We start from the raw sequence: 20188 nt of genomic DNA on the forward strand, positions 1-20188 counted from the left end.
TGCCCTTCGGTAATTTTTAGTTGCAGAGAATAGGTACTGTAGCATTATTCTTTTCCGAATAGTACGTGGAATCAGTAAAACTACCATATCATGCCCATGTAGAAATCCAAAACTTTAGTTTTGTAGAAAGATGAGTTAATATTTCAGGAATGGTGCGGCTGCATCTCTATTTTTGAAATGCTTGTCTGGCATCCCATTGTGAAGTATGTTTTCTTTTGATGAATCAAGTTATGCAAGAGAAGAAAAATCATTGCGTTTTCAAGTGAATAGAAATATCAATAACTGAATGAAGCCCTTGCTGGGGAGATGTTAAATGTGGCTGCTGCTAGCGCATGTTATTTGGAATGGCCAAGCAATGCATTAGTTTCAGTAAGACAATTATTGTTCATATTGATCAATATTGGTCCTATTCCTTGTGTCTTAATGTAACCTAATAAGAGTGATCACAGTTAAGTAGCAGTAGTTCAGTCTGTACATTCTCAGTATGTATTTCTTAACCTTATATGTCTTGTGCTGACATGGTTGAGTAGCAGTATTTCTCTCCCTAGTAAATAAACATCTTTGATTTTCAACAGATCATACCAAATAGGAGAATCAGTCAACTTGTGAGAAACACTAAAGATACTGTCCTTCCTCAAATACTTATGTTTGATAATTGTTTGCCATAAACCCTCTTCTCTTTCTAGTTTTCACCACCATTTGCATAAAAGACTGATATTCATTTTCCTCAAGTTCTTAATCCCAAGCCACCTTTTTTCTTGCTTTTACATATCCAGCCATCATTTCATACATGTACAGTAGAAATTTCATATTAACAGCTCCTTCCATTTCATGCTTAAGACATATGATTGTGTCATCTGCATATTGCAAGATGGCCACACCATGAGGAATAATGTGTTCTATCAGTGAACACTCCATTTTGCTGTGCTTTGATGACCATTCTAGTTAAACAATCAGCTACTAGATTGAAAAGGATGGGTGATAGGGGGTCCCCTTGTCTTACACCTTTGTCTGTTTAAAGTTCTGAGAAACTTATAAAATATTGACATTAGGTAGTAGGATGTCTATAGAGGTGATATGACTTTTTTTTAGAAATTAGAAAAGGATAAACCATGAATTATTTGCTTTCTTGTGAGCTATATGTGGTTGTCGGCCATCGTGCCGTTCTGTTGGTGTGGATGTGGTTGTCGGCCATCGTGCCGTTCTGTTGGTGTGGACGAGGTTCAGAATGAGAAGGACTTAGAACTACTTCAGCGATTACAATTAGGCAATGACAGTGATCACGACATTCCTCCTTCGGAGCACGGGCATGATTATATCGACATGCGTGATAGTGATGATGAGACTTATGATCCAGCTAATCCCGATCATGACGATTATTTCTAATACATGTATGAGTCATACTAATTTATTTATTATTTATCATATCTTTCTAAGTATGTTTTGTTTATCTGTGCTGATTGGTTTACTCTTTTTATTTGCAGGTAATTGAGCAATGGTGGGCGCTACGAGGAAGCTCGCGGCGATTTGCGAGAGAATCGCCGCTGTAGGGAGGGGTTCAGGTTCAGGTTCTGGGCCAGGGTCAGTTTCTGGGAGGCGTCGAGGTAGGCCTCGAGGCAGGGGTGAGGAGGAGGAGGAGCAGGACCAGGAGCAGGAGCAGGAGCAGAGACAGAGGCAGAGGCAGAGGCAGAGGGGTCGACGGAAGGGTAGGGCGAGGACCCCGTCGCCTGAACCTAACCCCCCGACGTCTGAGGAGGAGGAGGTACCTTCCGCACACGCCTCTGGTGAGGAGGAGGAGGAGGAGGAGGAGCAGGAGCAGGAGCAGGAGCAGGAGGGGGAGAGAGAGGGGGAGGAGGCAGGGGATGCCCAGTCCAAGATCTGGTTGCGAGGTCCCTCGTCCCTCCCGAGGCGTCCGATACCTGAGCATAAACGCCCGCTGATTAAACCGACAGGGACCAGGTAAGTAACTTTAAATATTCGCAATAATTTTGATATGTTGAAAATTATAAAAGAAACTAATAATTTATATTAATCACTTGTGCAGGAGTTGGATTAAGCTCAGTGGGGGTGATCACAACCGCAAGGTCAACGGCATCCTTGGCCTTTTGTGCAGGGAACACTTCCCTGGCTTGGTGGTGTACGCCGGACAGCGGGAGCCGGCCTACACGTGGGACCACTACGTCGCCGCCCCCGACGTCTCTGATCGTGATCGCAGGAGATTCACCAACATAGCGGAGCGGGTGAAGGGCGAGCTATGGGTAAGTATTCCTCGTACTACATTGCTCAATACATCACCTTCACTGGACATTCTTGAAATAATAACTTTATACATCGCCTCTATATGCAGGACTTCTACAGATGCCAGGAGGGATTCGAGGCCAAGGCGAAGTCCGTCTCTGAACAAGCCGCCAAGAAGCTCGTGAAGGACATGCACTACGAGGCGCGCGTCCAGGCCATCATCGAGTTCTACGCTCAATACAGAACCATGAAGGTTAAAAAAGAAGAGGCAAGGACAATGAACCTGACCAAGGACCAATTCATGAGTGTAAGCAAAGAACGTTGATACTTACTTTATTTGAGATTAATTACGCTTAATTTCTTTTTTCATAAGTCACATGCTTGATGATGTAGGTGCCTCCGTGGTGGTGCCGAGCGCATATCCGGTGTTTTAGTTCTGACACTCGGCAAAGTAACCATAAAATCTGACCGCTGGAGCTTGTTTGCCGAGTGTTTTAGTTCTGACACTCGGCAAACTTGGGAAAGTTTGCCGAGTGTTTTAGTTCTAACACTCGGCAAACTTTGGAAACTTTGCCGAGTGTTTTAGTTCTAACACTCGGCAAATTTTGGAAACTTTGCCGAGTGTTTTAGTTCTGACACTCGGCAAACTTTGGAAACTTTGCCGAGTGTTTTAGTTCGGACACTCGGCAAACTTTGGAAACTTTGCCGAGTGTTTTAGTTCTGACACTCGGCAAAGTTGAGAAAATTTGCCGAGTGTTTTCCGTCGTGCACTCGGCAAAATCGACATCGCCGTTCCATCCCGTCAATTTTTTTTGCCGAGAGTTTATTTTTGCCGAGTGTTTACTGACACTCGGCAAACTGTTTGCCGAGTGCCCGATGAAAAACACTCGGCAAACTACTGTTTGCCGACAAATCAATGCCGTGTGCTGTATGCCGAGTGTAACACTCGGCAAAGTATTTGCCGAGTGTTTTTGGGCGTTTGCCGAGTGTCCTTGACACTCGGCAAATCTACTGTATCCCGTAGTGCCGTAACACAAACAACAACACCTGCAGACAGTGAGGATCGGGTCGGAGCTAGCTGGATAGGAATTAAGATTTATTCGTACATCCAAACGCCGGCCGGCCGTCCATTACATTACTGCCGCGCCGGCGCCGGAGCCGGTGCCAGTCCGGGTGGGGTTGCAGACATCCCGTTCAGCAAAGAGCTGGTACGGTGGTTCATCGACGGCCAGCCACTGATTCACCTCGAGCAGGTTACTGTATTCATCCATCCAGGAATCCGCAATCGCCTGGATGAAGACGGACTCGACGTACCAGCCGGGGTAAGGGCCGGTGCCGTCGGACTCGAGCCGCATCCTGCACGCGTCGAAGCACGTCGCGTTGCCGCCGTAAAAGATGTCCACGCTGCCCCTCTCGAAGGGGTCGGCGTTGCTGTGGGTCCAGGACTCGAGGTCCGGGATGTCCAGCGCGCCTCGGCCGACCGGGGCTTGGAATTTCACGGAGATGCGAGCGTCGGTTCCGGCGGCCTGCATGGATCCTGTCTTCACCACGATGACGTAAGTGCATATGCTGTTAGCTGAGGTGGTGGTAGTAGTAGTGATGTTGTTAGCAGCAGCAGCTAGGTCGTCGCCGTCGAGTCGTCGTTGTTGAGCCTCGCTGCTGCTCGTCGTCATTCCAGCTGTAGCCCCAACACGACCGCTTGCAGCGGCTAGGAGACAGCAGCAAAGAAGATGGGCGACGAGACAGAGGACAGTAATGTTCGTCCAAGCCGACCTAGTCTTCATGCTAGCGACGAGTGGGTGGAGACAGCTATATCTTAACTTGGTATACAAAGGCTAGGAGGACTAGTAGCTGATTTTATGATGCTAAGGCCGGGCGGGGGCCAGGTGTTATTTATAGGCAAAGTCCGTGCATAAAATATCGCAGGGCGGACGGGTGTTTATATATCTTCGGTGGCCCATCGAGGTCGTTCGTGCATGCGTGCCACAATTCCAAATTAATTCAATATATAATTCGTGTCCAGTCATCGCCGGCCGACGTGTTCCTCGTCGGCCGAATGTAGAAGATCACGTGTCCCACGGGCATGATCGATTGTATATTTATAGCTCACATATATATATATATATGTCGCTTGGCGAACTTATGCATTTTGACGAAGGTGACTACCGACTACGTATACATGCAATTCGGGCATGGATGAGACGACGACAATTCCATACTATGGCAGGATATCAAGCACACGCACGCACCTCCGGCAATCGCCCTCGTTTTTGTCGACGGCCCATGCATCGCGGAACCTGGATCACGTGTAGACTAGGTGGCCACTGCTGCACTGCACAATCGGTGGCAGCAACCTAGCTAGGTCCCCGTCGTCGTTCGTACGTACGCTTGCGCGATATAGCGACATCGCAATAGAACGCGGATCACGTGCTTGCCACTGGCCGTACGTGTGGACCTGTATCACAACAGCGTGGCTGCTCGTCCAGAATGCATGCACATGCAAAAGCGCTAGCTTAGATCATTATCCATCTACATTATATCCTTCTACAGCAACAATGAAATCATTCAAAGCCGTGCACTCGACAGCAGCAGCAGCATTAGTGAAATACAGTAAACAATAGTACGTGTGGATACATGTGTATCATTTTCATATCAGGCTATGGTAATACCACATCCTCCAAGCAGCGGCAACAAATACCATGCATCCACTGCCGCTTCAAAACACCCCCATCACTAATGAATTTTGAACCTACACAACCATATCGGCAGTGATGAGGATTAGCTATCACTGTCGGTTCCTACAAACCGGCAGTGTTCTTCAACTTCATTGCCGATTCTTTACTAAAACCAGCAGAATTCAGGTCCACCAACACTACCGGTTCATGAGACCATCCGGCAGTGTAACCGCGAACATCACTGTCGGTTTATGATTCAACCGGCAGTGTTATCGTAAGAATCACTGCCGGTTGTGACAAGAACCGGCAGTCATAGCTAATCTAACGCTATCGGTTTGGGGCTCAAGCCGGCAGTGCCATTTATGAATATCACTGGTGGTTTATTGCTAACCGGCAGTGATTCTTATGATAACACTGCCGGTACTCTAATGTACCCATTTTGTAAATCTTATATAATTAGTAGTACTAGCTTTATAGGCGACGATGAAATACTTGTGGTCGAGAATGGGATTCACAAACTAGCATACTTGATAGCATGGAAATCGAATTCGACGCGAATCCAAACGAAAACTTAGTCATTTTCTTAAGTCGGAAAATTGATCGACGAAGCAAAGTTCGGGAATTTTTATAGGAGGATCGGGTTAAGTGGTGGCATGGGTTTAGGGTTTATTTTAGTAGCTTGACATGCCATCTTGAGTGTAAAATAGTTGGTTTAGCGATCGAAGCTTTGAGGTGAGTTTTTGGGACGCTTTAAAAAGCGTGCACAACACGGTTTCTGCATCCGGGCGTGGTCACCGTGCTCGTCCCTCGGCACTACCGCGCCGGCCGCCGACGCGCATGCGCTCGCACGACGTACGGGCGCCACCATGCTGGCCGGGCTGGCCGCTGGCTCCGCGCTGCGGGCCACTATCACCCGTTACCACGCCCTAGCTCGCGCTCACGCTCGCACACGTACGCGCCCAGCCACATGGACCCGCACCGCCGTTACCGTGCACTGGCCGCTCGGCCACCACCGTCGTGGCCGCAGGTCCGCTGTTCTGGCCAGCCCGCTGTAGCCGCTTCGCCATGTCGCTGACCCCACGCGTCATGCCACTGCGCTGCTATGGCCTTGGCCGTTTGCGCGAAGTCACCACGTGCGCTCTACCATGCCGTCGCGTTCGCCTTCTGCCCTGCCGCTTCGCGCTCGTCTGTGCGGTGCCGTGAGCGCATGGCCACATTTGGCATTGCCCGCACGTCGCCTTGCCTTGTATGCCTTGCCATCACGTCGCCTTGCCTTGTATGCCTTGCCATCACGTCGGCACCCGACGACGCTGCGCTACTGTCTCCTCTGATTGGCGCCATGCCACAGCGGCGTGCATAGCCGAGCCGCCATTGTCGGTTTGTAAATTGTGGCCGTGCGGCCCACCGTCCTGAACGCGTTGGCTGTTTACCCTCGCCTATAGACGTATGCGATTGAGCACCGAAGTGATAGCCACGTCCCGCCACGGCAGCGACAAGCCACGCCATGCCTGTCTCCCCTGTTCTCTAGCGCTGTGGTCGCCGTACCCACTTCTCTAAATTCGCCGCAGTGGAGCCACCCCAATCCAATTAACCCTGTCCTTGGCTCCGCTGAGTAGCCAGCCAGCCACCTGACCCCACCTTGCAGCGAGCCTCGCCGCACCGTGCTCCAATTTGGAGTTGCCATTCCACCGGGTCAATAAGACCGTGTCGGTCTGCATCGAAGGCAAGCGCCCTATCTAGTGCAGCTCGTGTCAATTCCTTGCACCGCTAGCTTCATCTCCACCTGCTAATCACCATGCGCATCTTTGCCGAATTGCTACCACCGTTTAGCCTCATCTGACGCAGCCTTGCCACCGTCGCACGCCACCGCACCGTCTGTGCGCACGCGGCCAGCTCGGCTCGGTCCGTCTTCGGTCAATCCACCACGTCTGGTAGGTTCGGGGTGAGTCGTTGATGTCCATCCTTGAGCTCGTTCACATTGTCTGTGCCTTGACTCATAGGAACGTGGCCGTCGTTGCAGGGAGGAGTCCGTCGTCGGGGAGGGAGCTCGGGACAGCATCTTCGTTCGCCGTGTCGCCAGCCATCACTTTGGGTTTACGCCTAGGTGAGCATCGGCTCGCATTTGGGGGGGGGGAGGGACCGGTCTGGCCGGCGTAACCTCCCTGTGCCAGCGCTAGTGCGCGCGCGCGGGTGCCGAGGGTTTCACCATTGCGAAGACAGCTTATTCCGAGGGTTATCTATGAAATAGCCGACTATAGGAATAGTGCCATGGGTCTCAGGGTGATTCGTCGGTTGGTCAGGGTCGTTTTCGTAAAACAGCCAAAGCACGCGGGCCTCCCCGTCGTGGTCCGCCGTCGCGCAGATGGGCCGAGCCCACGTTGGGCCGGGCCAGTGCACCGCATGCGCGCGCGTGTTTGTGCCGGACTGGGCCAAGCCACCGCGCTCTAGGCCACACGGTGGAATTTGGTTTTCATTTTCCAGTAAATTGGTAAATGCTTATTCAATTTAGTTTTGAGCTGAACTTTGATAAAATGTAGTAAATCTTGTAGATGTCCAAAAATAATGAAACAAAATTTATTAGGTTCACAAAAATACTACCTATCTGTTAGTGTAGTTAGTTTATAATTAGCTATGATCATGATATGTTGATAAATTCAATTTAGAAAGCTTAGCATTATGTAGCATAATATTTGTGGGAATTTTTGTGGCAAATTGATGATAGCTTTAGCCATGAAAGTTTTATAGTAGGTTCAGTAGATTATTATGTACTCACTGTAATTTTTGTAGCACTAGAGTATATTGATAAATAGAATAGCTAGTACCCTTGTTTTATCATATATAGAATAAATCGGTATTAGGAGTAAGAATACCTTTAGTTGATAAGATAATATATGTCATGCTTCATACTTGTTAGTGGTAATAGTAGGTAACTTAGCACCTTAGTCGGTAGGACTAGCTTAGTAACTTGATAAATGTATTTTATTTTAAGAGCTGCTGTTGCCGTATTACTAAGCGTTGCATCATCATTTCATGCATGTAGATCACGAGTTGGTAGAGTTCATGCCTGTGGACGAACAGGATTATAAAGAGGTCATTGAGGAGTACGAGGAGGAGATCGTCATGCAGGAGGGAACCCTAGAGCTTTTTGGTGCTGACTTTGCTAACCCATCGCCTGCCCAAGGCAAGCCCCGGTGCATAACCCATATTTTTACTGATCACTGAATATATATATGATGTGCATTTACGTTTCAGGTATTTTATGGAAACTACATGCATAAATATATGTACCTAAGAGTCCTACTAGTATAGGTCGAGTAGCTGCTATGCTTAGAATTTCGATAGCGTGAGTAACCTGTCGTTACTCACAATAGGTGATAATTATGATCACTCATGATAAAATGGTGGAAAGGAAAAGTGGTGACCGGGTAGGGACGTGGTTTGGGTACTGGTGGGTGTAAGAGGTTGTGTCCTGCGTCCAACAGTGCATAGCTTGGTTACACTTTTTTCCTGTCTGTGTCGGTTAAGGACCGGCCATTGCATAAGGCTCTAGGCAAGTCACAGACTTATTATCCCTAGCACATACTTGGGTATGGGCGCAGAAAAGACTTGTTGCTCTCTTGTCATGGGTTACAGCTCTTTCCGGACCGACTGATTGGCGGCGGGGATGGTGGAGGTCCTTGCACCGCACTAAGTATGGGACTTAGAAGTGGGAGCTTGGAGTCCAAGTTTAGACGGGGACCTAGATCCTAGGACAGGAGGGTGATGGGTTGGTCCTACTTGTGCCTAGGGTACAAGCGGGACATGTGTTTTTGAGGTACCCAGCTGGGTGCATTGATTCGTGAATTGCCGAGTGATCCGGTACACCTTGTCTACGGTTTAACATTGTAGTAAGAACTAAAAGATGGAAGCTGATGAAATGGAACTGATTGCTCAACTATTGCTTGAAAGTAGAACATGTGCTTATATAGAATGGCTAGATAATAAATTAATACGGCTATTAATAATAACATCAATAAGGACTCACTATTAGTATTGCTTTCTGCAAACAAAGGAAACCAGCATACCATAAAGCTTTACATATCCCTTGGAGTCAGGAAGCTATTCCCACTAGTCGGATAAGTCTTGCGACTACATTGTGTACTCAGGGTTTATTTACCCCTGTTGTAAGTAATGCTTGAAGAGTACCTTTGTGTGGAGGATTCTTCTGGTGGGCACAGACGGATCCTTGTTCTTTATCGCTAGATGTTTATTTTTAATTTCGCTATTTAATATTCCGCACTCTGACATTTGGCAATGTAATAATGAATTTCTAAGAACTCTGGATGTATGAAATGTATTAAGTATTGTAACTCGTTCTCATTATTGGACCTTGGGGAAAAATGTGGATCTTTCGGGTTCTCCCTTGGGGTGTGCCCGACGGATACCACCCGTTGTAGCTTGCTTTCGGAGTGCTTAGTGTCTGGTGGAAGACGAGCGCCTCCATAAGTGCATTATTTCAGGCGGTTTTGCCACACCCATCTCCACGATAAAGGCAGCGGTGGCGGCGGCGGGCGGGTGCACGTGCGCGGCGGTGGTGGGCGGGCACGCGGGTGCGGCATCGGCGGGCTAGCATCGTCAACATGAAAAAGCAAGTAGAGGTTGGTTGAATATGGCGACAGGCTCAGGTGCTTCATCCTAGACAAGTTCGCATGGAGCGAGAGAGGCTTAGCCATTGTGCCCTTTCTGTAGGACGGCGACGGTTGTGGAGCGGACATCTAGAACCCAAAACAACCTAGACAAGCAGTTCTACACTTGCAGGACTCATGACTGGGTGAGTTATTTGCATTTCTTGCTAGTCCATTTTGGCATTTTCAAATTAGATCTAGGGTTCATCCCAATGTTGTGTTCTTCGGCGTGATTAGGGCAACGCATAGTGCAGTTTCTTCATGTGGAAGCCAGTGAGCGCAGGAGATGGCGTGGATGTTGCAGCAGTGATGGCCAGCTTGAAGGCTTTGGAGAATTCTATGTTGAACCTGAACAATGTTGTACTAGCTCTGAGGGCTGATGTGAGCAGAATAGCTGCAGAGCAGAGAGTTCTTAGGTGGATGAATGTGGCCAGTGTGTTTGTCGGAGTTGTATGCTTTGTTGCCATGTGCATGTTATTGTATAACCACGCATGAACTTAGCTTTGTAATGTTTGTGAAATGAAAGAAATACAGTCATGTGACATTGCCCAGATTAATAAATTTTCAGCATGACCAACTTGAATAAGGTCAGCAACATACAACAAGTAACAATAGCCTTGAATTCACTATATTACCAAGCCTTCAAGTTCACAAGAATACATTACCAAGTTCACTATATTACCTAGTTCGGCCAAGTTCATATGCTAGATTACAATACCATGTTTAATACATTACAATACTAAGTTCTGCCAAGTTCATATGGCACAGGTGGCTCAAAAGCACACAAAATCACACAAAAGCACAGAATTCAAAATCTTTCTTCTCTTCCTATGTTGCTTGCAGTGCCTAGACATCCATCAGGGCCCTCTTGCTCCTAGTGCATGCGCTTGGACTGGATGTCAGCGTTGAGGTAGCCTGATTCCTAGTCACTGCCCTTGGGCTATCTGCCACTTGTTTGGCCTGGCTCCTATTGACCGGGGAGTTTGGAACCCTGCAAGATGAAACATGTGGTTAACATGTTTTAAACTAGTCATGCCTTTAAACTAACTAAAAAATAGTGCCAAGAGATGGATCACTTACTGCATAGTTTGACCAGGAGGTGTAGGCTCAGCTAGAGTTGTCTTCTTCTTCTTCTTCTTCTTACTACATAGTTTCCTCTTCTTAGATGGATCATCTTTGGTTTCTATAATCTCAACCACTTTTGGCTTGTAAGTCCTTTTCTTCTTCTTTGGTGGTGCATCAGGGTCTAGGACAGTTTCATTGTAGGTTTTCTAGAGGTGGCCAAGTCCACCACACCTTTTACACCTTCTCTTGCCCTTGCTGGTTGACCCACCCTCTTCAACTCCAACCATCCTTCTCTTCCTTGGCCTTCCTACTGCTCTATTGCATTTAGGAGGAAGGAGTTTAAAGACAATTTCCACCTTTTCCCATTCTTCCTTGCCTGTCATAGGAGGCACAACAGTTGCATAAGCTGCTTCGAACATTTCTATAGAGTAGTAATGGTCAACAAAGTCCTCTAATTCAACTCTTCTTGTGCGAATGAAAGCTATGGCATGCACACAAGGTAGACCAGTTAATTGCCAACCTCTACAAGTGCACTCTTTCTTGTCCAGATCAACAATGAACCTCCATTGGACTAGGTCCTTATTCACTCCTCCTACTTCTCCCACCATTGGGCCACTCTTGTGAATAGTGTACTTTAGATTTCTACTCTTGTTATGTAGTTCCTTCATGACATGAGGCAAAATCTTGAACCTAGACAACTTTGAGGCCAGCTGCCTCCTTGTGCAAAACCTCTCCATGATCAACTATCTTATCTTGTCCATGAGTTCTACAATAGGTAAGGACTTCAGCTCCCTGATCCAATTGTTGAAGGTCTCAGCTATGTTGTTGGTGACATAGTCACATTTGCTTGTTGTGCTAAACTTGGACATTACCCATAGCTGTTTGTGATTTTCCAACAGCCATGTTGTTGCCTTTGGGCATGCTTTGAGCATCTCATTCTAGTGCCTATCATGGGTTGTCTATCTATAGCACCTTGATGCAGGCCACAATTTCCTTTCAAACACTTCTCCCCTAAATCTCTTCTAGAAATTCTTGACAAGATGCCTCATGCAATCTCTGTGCTCAACACCATTTCTGAAGACCTTGGTAACAACCTTATCTATTCCTTTACCTGTAGTTAGCAACAAAGAAAACAATGTCAGGCTGCATGGGATGAAACACTAAATGTAACACTGCATCAAACAATGAAGGAAACATACCTGCATCAGTTAAAATAACAAGACCAGGTGGGGATCCAATAGCCTTGTGCAACATCTTCATGAACCATTCCCAATTCTCATTGGTCTCACTGCCAAATACTCCATAGGCCACTGGGAACATCCAGTTGTGGCCATCAATCCCTTCTGCAGCTGCTAACTGCCCCTTCCACTTTGCTGTCAAAACTATGGAATCGATTCCTAGATAAGGTCTACAACCTTGGAGGAAGCCATCAATGCATGGCTTCAGTGCTACAAACATCCTACTGAATCTTCTCTTCTTATGCACAACCTCCTACTCAATCTCTACAACACTACCAGGACTCCTCTTCTCTATCTCTCTCTTCCAAGAAAACACATGTATAAAGATGTCCTCCCAGGCACCCATTACCTCATCTAAGGCCATTTGCCGGCCGTCCTAAACAATGTAGTAGCTCAACTGGATGCAGTACTTCTCCTCCAACTTCTCCTTCAAAACTTTAGCCCCAAGAGTTGGATCCTCCCTGAGCCAGTTTATAACTCTGTCCTTGACCCAGTGATTGGTAGCCATACAATTCCTTTGGACTTTGTTTGTGCTGGCACAGTTATGCTTGTGTGGTAACTTCTTAATCTACACCCATCAGTAAAACAAGTAAAACAAGGAAACAATGTGAACAATGAGTATACAACTTCATTAAGACCTGAATCAAACACTAAATCAAACTCTGAAATCAACACATACCTGCCATGTCTTCCCATCTTAACACTGAGATGCATGAATCCTCCACCTACACCTCTTGGCCTTACAATGTGCACTGCACCACCATGACTCACTATAAGGAACTACAAGTTCAACTTCATTAAGCACAGCGTATTGCCTAATACACCTCTTAAAATAGAAACCATCTTCAAAAGTAACACCAACAACTATCTTAGGGTTATCTATGTCAGTCACATGCACCACACCCTCATAGCCCCTCTCATCATCCATGACTAGTGGGTCATCATCTTTTGGGTCAGTGTCAGGATAGTAATCACAGTCATAATCACCATCATCATTTAGCACATCCTTGTACTTCTCTTTCTCATCATCCACTCCTACATACCTAATTTTACCAGACTCTCCCCAGTCATCATCAGCATTAGTATCATCCTCATTATTATCATCACCTTCAGGATTAGCATCAACCTTAGGATTACCATCTCCATCAAGATTAACAGCCACATCAGAATTAGCAGCCACATCAGGATTATAAACCTCAGTATCAGCAGCAACATCAGGGTTACTAACACATTCTAGAATATGAACAGCTTCAACATTATGATCATCTACTAGATTAGGCACTGGAATATGAACAGCTTCAGCATTATAATCATCTACTGGATTTGGCACTAGAATATCATCAGGCAAAATCATAGCTAGTGGCAAACATTTGACCTGACTCTGTTGTGTGCTAATAAGAGACTGACTATCAACAGAGGCATTGACACTAGAAAACTGAGACTGTAACAAACAAGGACCAATGTCAACAACTTGTACAGTCAGTGGCAGCTTCCTACAGTCCCAATACACATCAATTGCATGTAACAGAGCAGAATCAGAATCTATGCACACTTTCTCATCCTTGGTTTTGTCAAAGAAAGTAACCTACAGTTCTTGATCCTGACCATGAACTATCTCCTAACAAAGCAACTCATGAAAACCCATCCAATTGAAGAGATCCTTGTCCACCACACGCATGTAGTTAGCAGTTACATGATAATCATCGAGCCCATTTGGTCTTTGCTCTACATAGGCAGGTACTCTAATCGCCAACCTACACGTGGCCATCGGATCCATCCTAAATCAAAACAAAGGAAAAGAACCAAACTAAACGATTTCAAATCGCAACCTTTCTAACACATCCACAGGCATACAAATCCAAAGAGTACGGGTTCAAAAAAGCTCACCCTTTTGGAATCCATTTCAATTGAGGAACCCTAGGCGGAGAACCAGGGCACTGCACGTTCTTCCTGCTGGGGGACTTCATCTTTGGGTCACGGGGGTGCTCCAGATCCTCAGCCCCACATGGCGGCGGATGACGACCGAGGTTGGAGGTGTCAGCAGCGGTGGACACTAGGGTGGACAGTGGTGTGGGGAGCACTAGAGTCGAGTGGGTGGCGAGGAATGGAGTGTGGGATTAGGGATGACATGTGACCTAACCCTAATGGCCGGGTCAGGGCCGGTTCTTATGGGTCCAACCAAACTAGGTTGGGGGTGGACCCAAGTGTGGTTCAGGGGCACCAGATGTCCAAAATAAAGTTTTCTCTCTCCTCAACTGGCTGTAACCGGTCCGTGGTGTCATGTGGCCTAATTTCAATGAACTAGAGTGTCCTATGGCAAAATGCTCCAAAGTGGGTGTACGCCAGCAAAGGACCATCACTTTGGATGTCCAATAGACAATTGTCCCTAAATATTATGGTGTTGTCTTATTGCTATCTTAGCATAACATGATTATGTGATGTTTGGTTGGCACTTTATTCATCCATGTGCCTAGGTCAATTTTGTTACGACCTTATACTTGTCTTTGTTTGCAATCGCGTGATGTTTTAGTTTTGCTCTTTCTCATATGCATGCATTGCATCTTTGCATATATTATATAGGTATGCTAGATGTATGATGAAAGGGTGAAGAACGTGGTGCTAAAATCAACCAAAAGGCAATGTTGGTGAACGGATCTAGAAGATGGGAGGACCTCAGGACTACATGCTCGCCAAGCGAATATCATCTAACAAACACTAACCTAGTGTTGAACCCCAGGCAAGCCCCGAAGCATTCTAAGCCTCCTACCTCTCTTTTAAAATACACTTGAGTTTATATTTTGTATTGTACATTAAGTATAGGAGTTGAATTGAAACCCATTGCTGCATGTCTTACCTTGTCCACAATATATACCTATATCCTTACTAGTATGTATAGGTCGCTCTTTGTTTAGCTATGCTTAGACCAGTAGAAGTCGGGTGATTCCTGTCGCCTGCGAGACATAGGTGGCTACTCTGACACGGTTGGCTATATTTGCTATCGTAGAAAAGAACCAGGTGATAATGGAAACTGGAGACCAGATGGGATCTGGTGCTATTATGGTTGTTGTTGATGCCTGCTAGGCATGTATTCTTTGATCACGTCTATGTCATTTAAGGACCGCTTTGTTGTCGAACCTTGGTTGAGATTCAAGGTACCAAACACATAATAGGAGCCTGAGTTATAGTTGACCGTGAAGCCAATTAGCTCATTTGGGCTGAGTATATTGGACTGCTAGCATTGCTGGGAGGAGAGCTTGAAGGAAGGGGACTGGTCCAAGACCATGTTTGCTACAGGCTTTGGGCTTCGTGCAATTCATGTGAGGATGTAGGATCATGAGTTTTGTGAAATGGTCCAGACTCACCGCCAAATGGAGTGAATGGTGACCCACGTGAACTAATATGGGCTCGTACGGGTGTGTGTTTGGGATTACCCAGCTGGATGGAATCGATTCAAATCGTCGTCTCTCCCGGTTAGTGAGAAACTTGGTCATTGTCCGGTAGTCGTAGTAACTGATGAAACATGATGGTTCTGTTGATCATGATAATTGAATATGGTTACTACTGTGATACTTATTAATCAAATGATCATTATAGGATAGATGCAAACTTAGCTATAACTGGCTTCACTAAACTTGATACTAAAATATTGAAAGTAAGGACTTACATAGTAAGCTCTTTTGCAAAAGAGTATGCTATCCAACTAGCTCCACCAAATAAACCATGCATATCATAGGAGTCTTCATTTTTCTCCTCTCGGGTAAGTCTTGTTGAGTACAATTGAGTACTCAGGGTTTTATCCCACCCTGTTGCAGGTGAAGTGCTATGTCTACTGAAGGTGGTGACTAAGTGCCGGTGGGCTCGGCTATTCTATATCTGTTCTCATCTATGCTTTTGTTGGAGGGTGTCATTAGAGCTAGCAATATGATTCAAAATTATGATTTGATAATCATTATAAAGTTATGCTGTTTTAACCTAATGGATTTGATACTGAACTTGTATTAATTACTTGTGACGCTATTGTAATATTATTTCCGGTGCAAACTTCATGTATGTGATATGTATTTGCTTAATCAAGTATGATCTTGGTTGTGAAGTTGATTTATCGAGGCCTTCATGGTACATGATGGACTACCGGGTTTATATAAGTGGTGGTAAGCGCGTGTCAACATGTTTAACGTGGACAATCATTGTGGGGGGTATGACCCCAGATACCCACGGCAGACCACATGGGCTACGCTCCTAGGGGCGGCCCAGCCCACAAGATGAAGCCTTGTAGGGCATGACTCTGCTCGGCGCCTCCTGCAAGATACTAGGAAGATATCCTGAAGATGCTATGAGATCTGTTAGGATACATATGATCCCATGATTCCTATAATCTATTATTACTTTCTGGTTATCTCTCAAATCTAACCGACTTGTAATTCTACCCCTCGAACTATATAAGGCAGGCAAGGACCCCCTCCAAACTCATGCAATATCATACGATAGCCAATACAAACCAACAGACCACATGAGTAGGGTATTATGTCATACTGACGGCCTGAACCTGTCTAACTCGTCTGTCTCTGTTGCCTTCTTGTTCTTGATTACATGCCTCTCTGCCGATCAATCTACCTTCGTAGGATACCCCTTGGAGGACTGCCGACAATATTCTATCGACAGTTGGTGCGCTAGGTAGGGGTGTGTGTGCTATTTCCTTGTCGAACAAGATGGCTTTTTCCACAGGCTCTTCATCCCTCCCATAGCCTAGCCAGATCTTTATGGTTGAATCCATCTCGTGGGTCATCAACGCTGATGGAGTCGGAGAGCTCATCAAGCCCGTGTAGATCGATTCTGCGCCGATCACCCCAACACCTAAGACTATAGATCTGATCTTGGAACTGCCTCTGAGGTCGCCTTCATCGACAACTCGCCGCCCGCTTCCTCGCTACCAGAGGAGGCAGATCAACAATAATGATCTGATCGCATCCATCGATCAGGTTGGTCAGAAGCTCATCAATTGCCTCTCCATCGTTGAATCAGCTCTAGACACACTGGTTCAGCACCGGCCACCCTCCGATCTAGATCTATCGGAGGCTGCTTGGGAAACTCCAAGTATTATGGCCCTACCCTTTGGGTTTGCCAATGTCACCGCCGCTTACTAAGATGCCCTAAGGGGCAGATTCATCGACCAGGTTGGAGATGTCCTTCCTCCCGCCGACCAGATCACCGACCAACCTCTATCGGCCATCAACATGCTGCACATTGGCTAACGCCTGGGAGCATCCCTCCAAACCATCCTAGAGGAGAATCCATACTCCGAGTCCCAGGGCTCTATGGAGATTGTTGCTAAAACCACCACCGAGCTGCTTCCTCTCCCTCCTTTCTACGGTGGTGCAATCTTCAACGTCAGCGTCGACAGCCCCCCTTGGAACGGCAAAACCGAGGAGGAATGCGCCGCTCACGAGAATCAAAATGTCAACCGTGCACAGCGTCGAGCAAATGAGGCTGCCCTTGCGAGGGCTGAGCAGCAGCTCGACCCATAGGGAAGGCCACTCTCGCGCAACCTTGATGATGAGTTTGTCTGTGTCGATGGCCACGACGTCTACAAGACTCTAAGCGCCAATCTGGTAGTGGCTGCCAACGAGCTCGCCCAGCTCCCACAAACACCAGAGGTCGCCAAGGTCGCCGCCATGCTTAAAGTGGCACACTATCAGGTCAAGGAGATCTGCCAGGATCAGAGACCTTCATGCTCCACAACCTCGATTCGCTGATCAGCCGTGCAAAGATCCGATCGTCGCCCAAGTTGCTTCACCAACCAGCACCGCGAGGATAGGCAACCCCTCTAGGGCGGAGCTAGGGGCAACCGCATCAAATATCACCACCAACATGACCAGGAGGTTGACTAGGACGTCCGAGTGCACCTCAACAATCTATCAATCTTTGAGATGCACGACGACGTATCGACGAACGCTGCTTTGGTCGCCATGAAGAAGAAGTACGCCACCACCAGGAGTACGAGCAACAGTACAGTAACTCGGACTCCGCTCTCGAGCAACTCAATGCCAGCAATGCTATAGACGATGGCACCACCAACCCTGAAGGGCCCCCAGCATTCATGAGGGCGCTCTGAACAGTTCAGTGGCCTCATGGTTTTAAAATCACTGAGGTCGAGCCCTACGAAGGAAGGATGAACCCAACACAGTGGCTACAGGCTTACACCACTGCTATCTGCGCTGCCGAAGGAGACACTAGTGTCATGGCGAACTATCTTCCCATCATGCTCATGCCAACCGCCATGAACTGGTTCACAAGCCTTGCCCTGGACTCCATCGGATCCTAGGAAGAGTTGAAAAAAGTCTTCACCGACAATTATATGGCTACGTGTACTTGGCCAGGCACCAAGCATGATCTCAACCGCATCAACCAGAAGCCATCCGAGCTCCTCCATAGCTACATCAAATGCTTTTGTGAGATGAGGAATTCTATTCCCAACATCATGGAAGTGGAGGTCAGCACCGCCTTCATCAGAGGACTCCATCACCGCGAGCTTTGCTCCAAGTTCAACTGCAAGCTGCCCACAGAGATTGGCGAGATGATCATGACCGCCAACCAGTACGCCGACACTAAGGAAGCCGAGGTGCACTTCAATGAGGATGTGGACACTCATCGCCCAACATGCCGTTACGACGACCACCCTGATGACCGACGTCACAACGACCGTCGCTACGACGAACACAGTTACCATCATGACAATGGTCGTGATAGGCCAGAAGGACCCAAGTCTGGTCAAAATTGCCGCCACCGTCTAGACCATATCATCGTCGCCATTAATGAACCTCGCACCAAGTGCAACTACGACGAGCAATACAAGAAGATCCTCGATGGCTCGTGCCCTCTCCACAAGAATGCCAGACATAAGATGAAGGACTACCTCGGCTTGGCTAAGGAGTTCTAGGACAAAAAGCTAGATGATGACACCAATGATAGAGCTAGAGGCCGCCGACCACCTAGGGGCAATAGCAATGCCTTCTAGGACCACAACAAGGTGGTCACCACCATCTTCGAGGGCCTTGCCTCCACCGAGATTAGAAGAGAACAGAAGCTCGCCGCTCGGTGGGTGCTCGCTGTCACTACGGAAGACGTCGCCGCCAACCCCAACTATCACCCATGGTCCGAGGTCCCCATCACCTTTAGTAGGGCAACCAGTGGGTGGACATCCCCTACATAGGACGTTTCCCCCTTGTCCATGATGCAACTGTCTAGAAAGTGCTTTCCAGAAAAGTGCTCGTCAACGGTGGGAGCGCTCTGAATCTCCTCTTCGCTGGAGCCCTAAAGGAGTTGGGCCTCGATATAATAGATCTCACACCCTTAGACTCCTCCTTCTGGGGTGTGGTACCTGGTAGGGCATCAAAACTGCTTGGAGAGATCACCCTACCAGTACAGTTCAGCACGGCAAGCAACTACCACGTCGAGGACATCAACTTCTATGTTGCCGACTTCAACACCACCTACCACGCCATACTTGGTCGGCCAGCTCTAGCCAAGTTCATGGTTGTACCGCACTATGCTTATCTAGTGCTGAAGATGCCTTCGCCTATAGGAGTCCTGGCCTTGTGGGCCAACCTCTCCATCACCTACGCCTACGAGACAGAGAGTCTCGCTCTCATTGAAGCCACCGACCTCTCCATCTAGATGGCCAGTGTGGTCACCGACGCCAAGACGATGCCCACCGATGACCTAGAGATCCCATCGCTGGAGCCTCCTCGTGCCTCCACCAAGTCCAAGGAAACCAAGGAGGTCGGCCTCGGTCTCGACGACCCCTCCAAGACCGTGAAGATTGAGGCTCACCTCGACCCCAAATAGGAAAGCGCACTCAACTCCTTTCTACATGCCAATGCCGACGTGTTTGCTTGGAAACCTACAAACATGCTGGGGGAACCATAGGAGAAGATCGAGCACTCCTTGAATGTCTCGCCGACCTCCAAACCGATCAAGCAGAAACTTCGCCGATTCGCGCTAGACAAGAAGGAGGCTATTACGGTAGAAATAAAATGGCTCCTAGCTGTCGGATTCATAAAAGAAGTGTATCATCCTAAGTGATTAGCAAACCCTGTTCTCATTAAGAAAAAGAATGAAGAATGGAGAATATGTGGTGATTACACTATTCTTAACAAACACTGCCCTAAAGATCCCTTTGGTCTGCCTCAGATAGACGAGGTTGTAGACCCCACCACCGGCTATGAACTGCTCTCCTTCCTCGACTATTACTCTAGCTATCACTGGATCTCCCTTAAGGAAGAAGACCAGATCAAGACTTCGTTCATCA

The 20188-nt window shown here is 47.4% G+C and overlaps 1 protein-coding gene across 1 annotated transcript; it reads right to left on the minus strand.

Annotated features, from left to right (window-relative positions):
- Positions 1 to 3368: 3368 nt before the first annotated feature.
- LOC136543428 (PLAT domain-containing protein 3-like) lies at positions 3369 to 3911 on the minus strand. Its single transcript, XM_066535880.1, has one exon. The coding sequence runs from the start codon at positions 3909 to 3911 to the stop codon at positions 3369 to 3371; it is 543 nt and encodes a 180-aa protein (XP_066391977.1).
- Between the last annotated feature and the right edge of the window lie 16277 nt (positions 3912 to 20188).

This window comes from Miscanthus floridulus, chromosome 3, assembly GCF_019320115.1.
Source record: "Miscanthus floridulus cultivar M001 chromosome 3, ASM1932011v1, whole genome shotgun sequence".
In the NCBI taxonomy this organism is placed as follows: Eukaryota; Viridiplantae; Streptophyta; class Magnoliopsida; order Poales; family Poaceae; genus Miscanthus; species Miscanthus floridulus.

What these genes read in the sequence shown, in the direction of transcription:
- LOC136543428 (XM_066535880.1), bottom strand. Translation starts at nt 3,911, where the DNA reads ATGACGACGAGCAGCAGCGAGGCTCAACAACGACGACTCGACGGCGAC.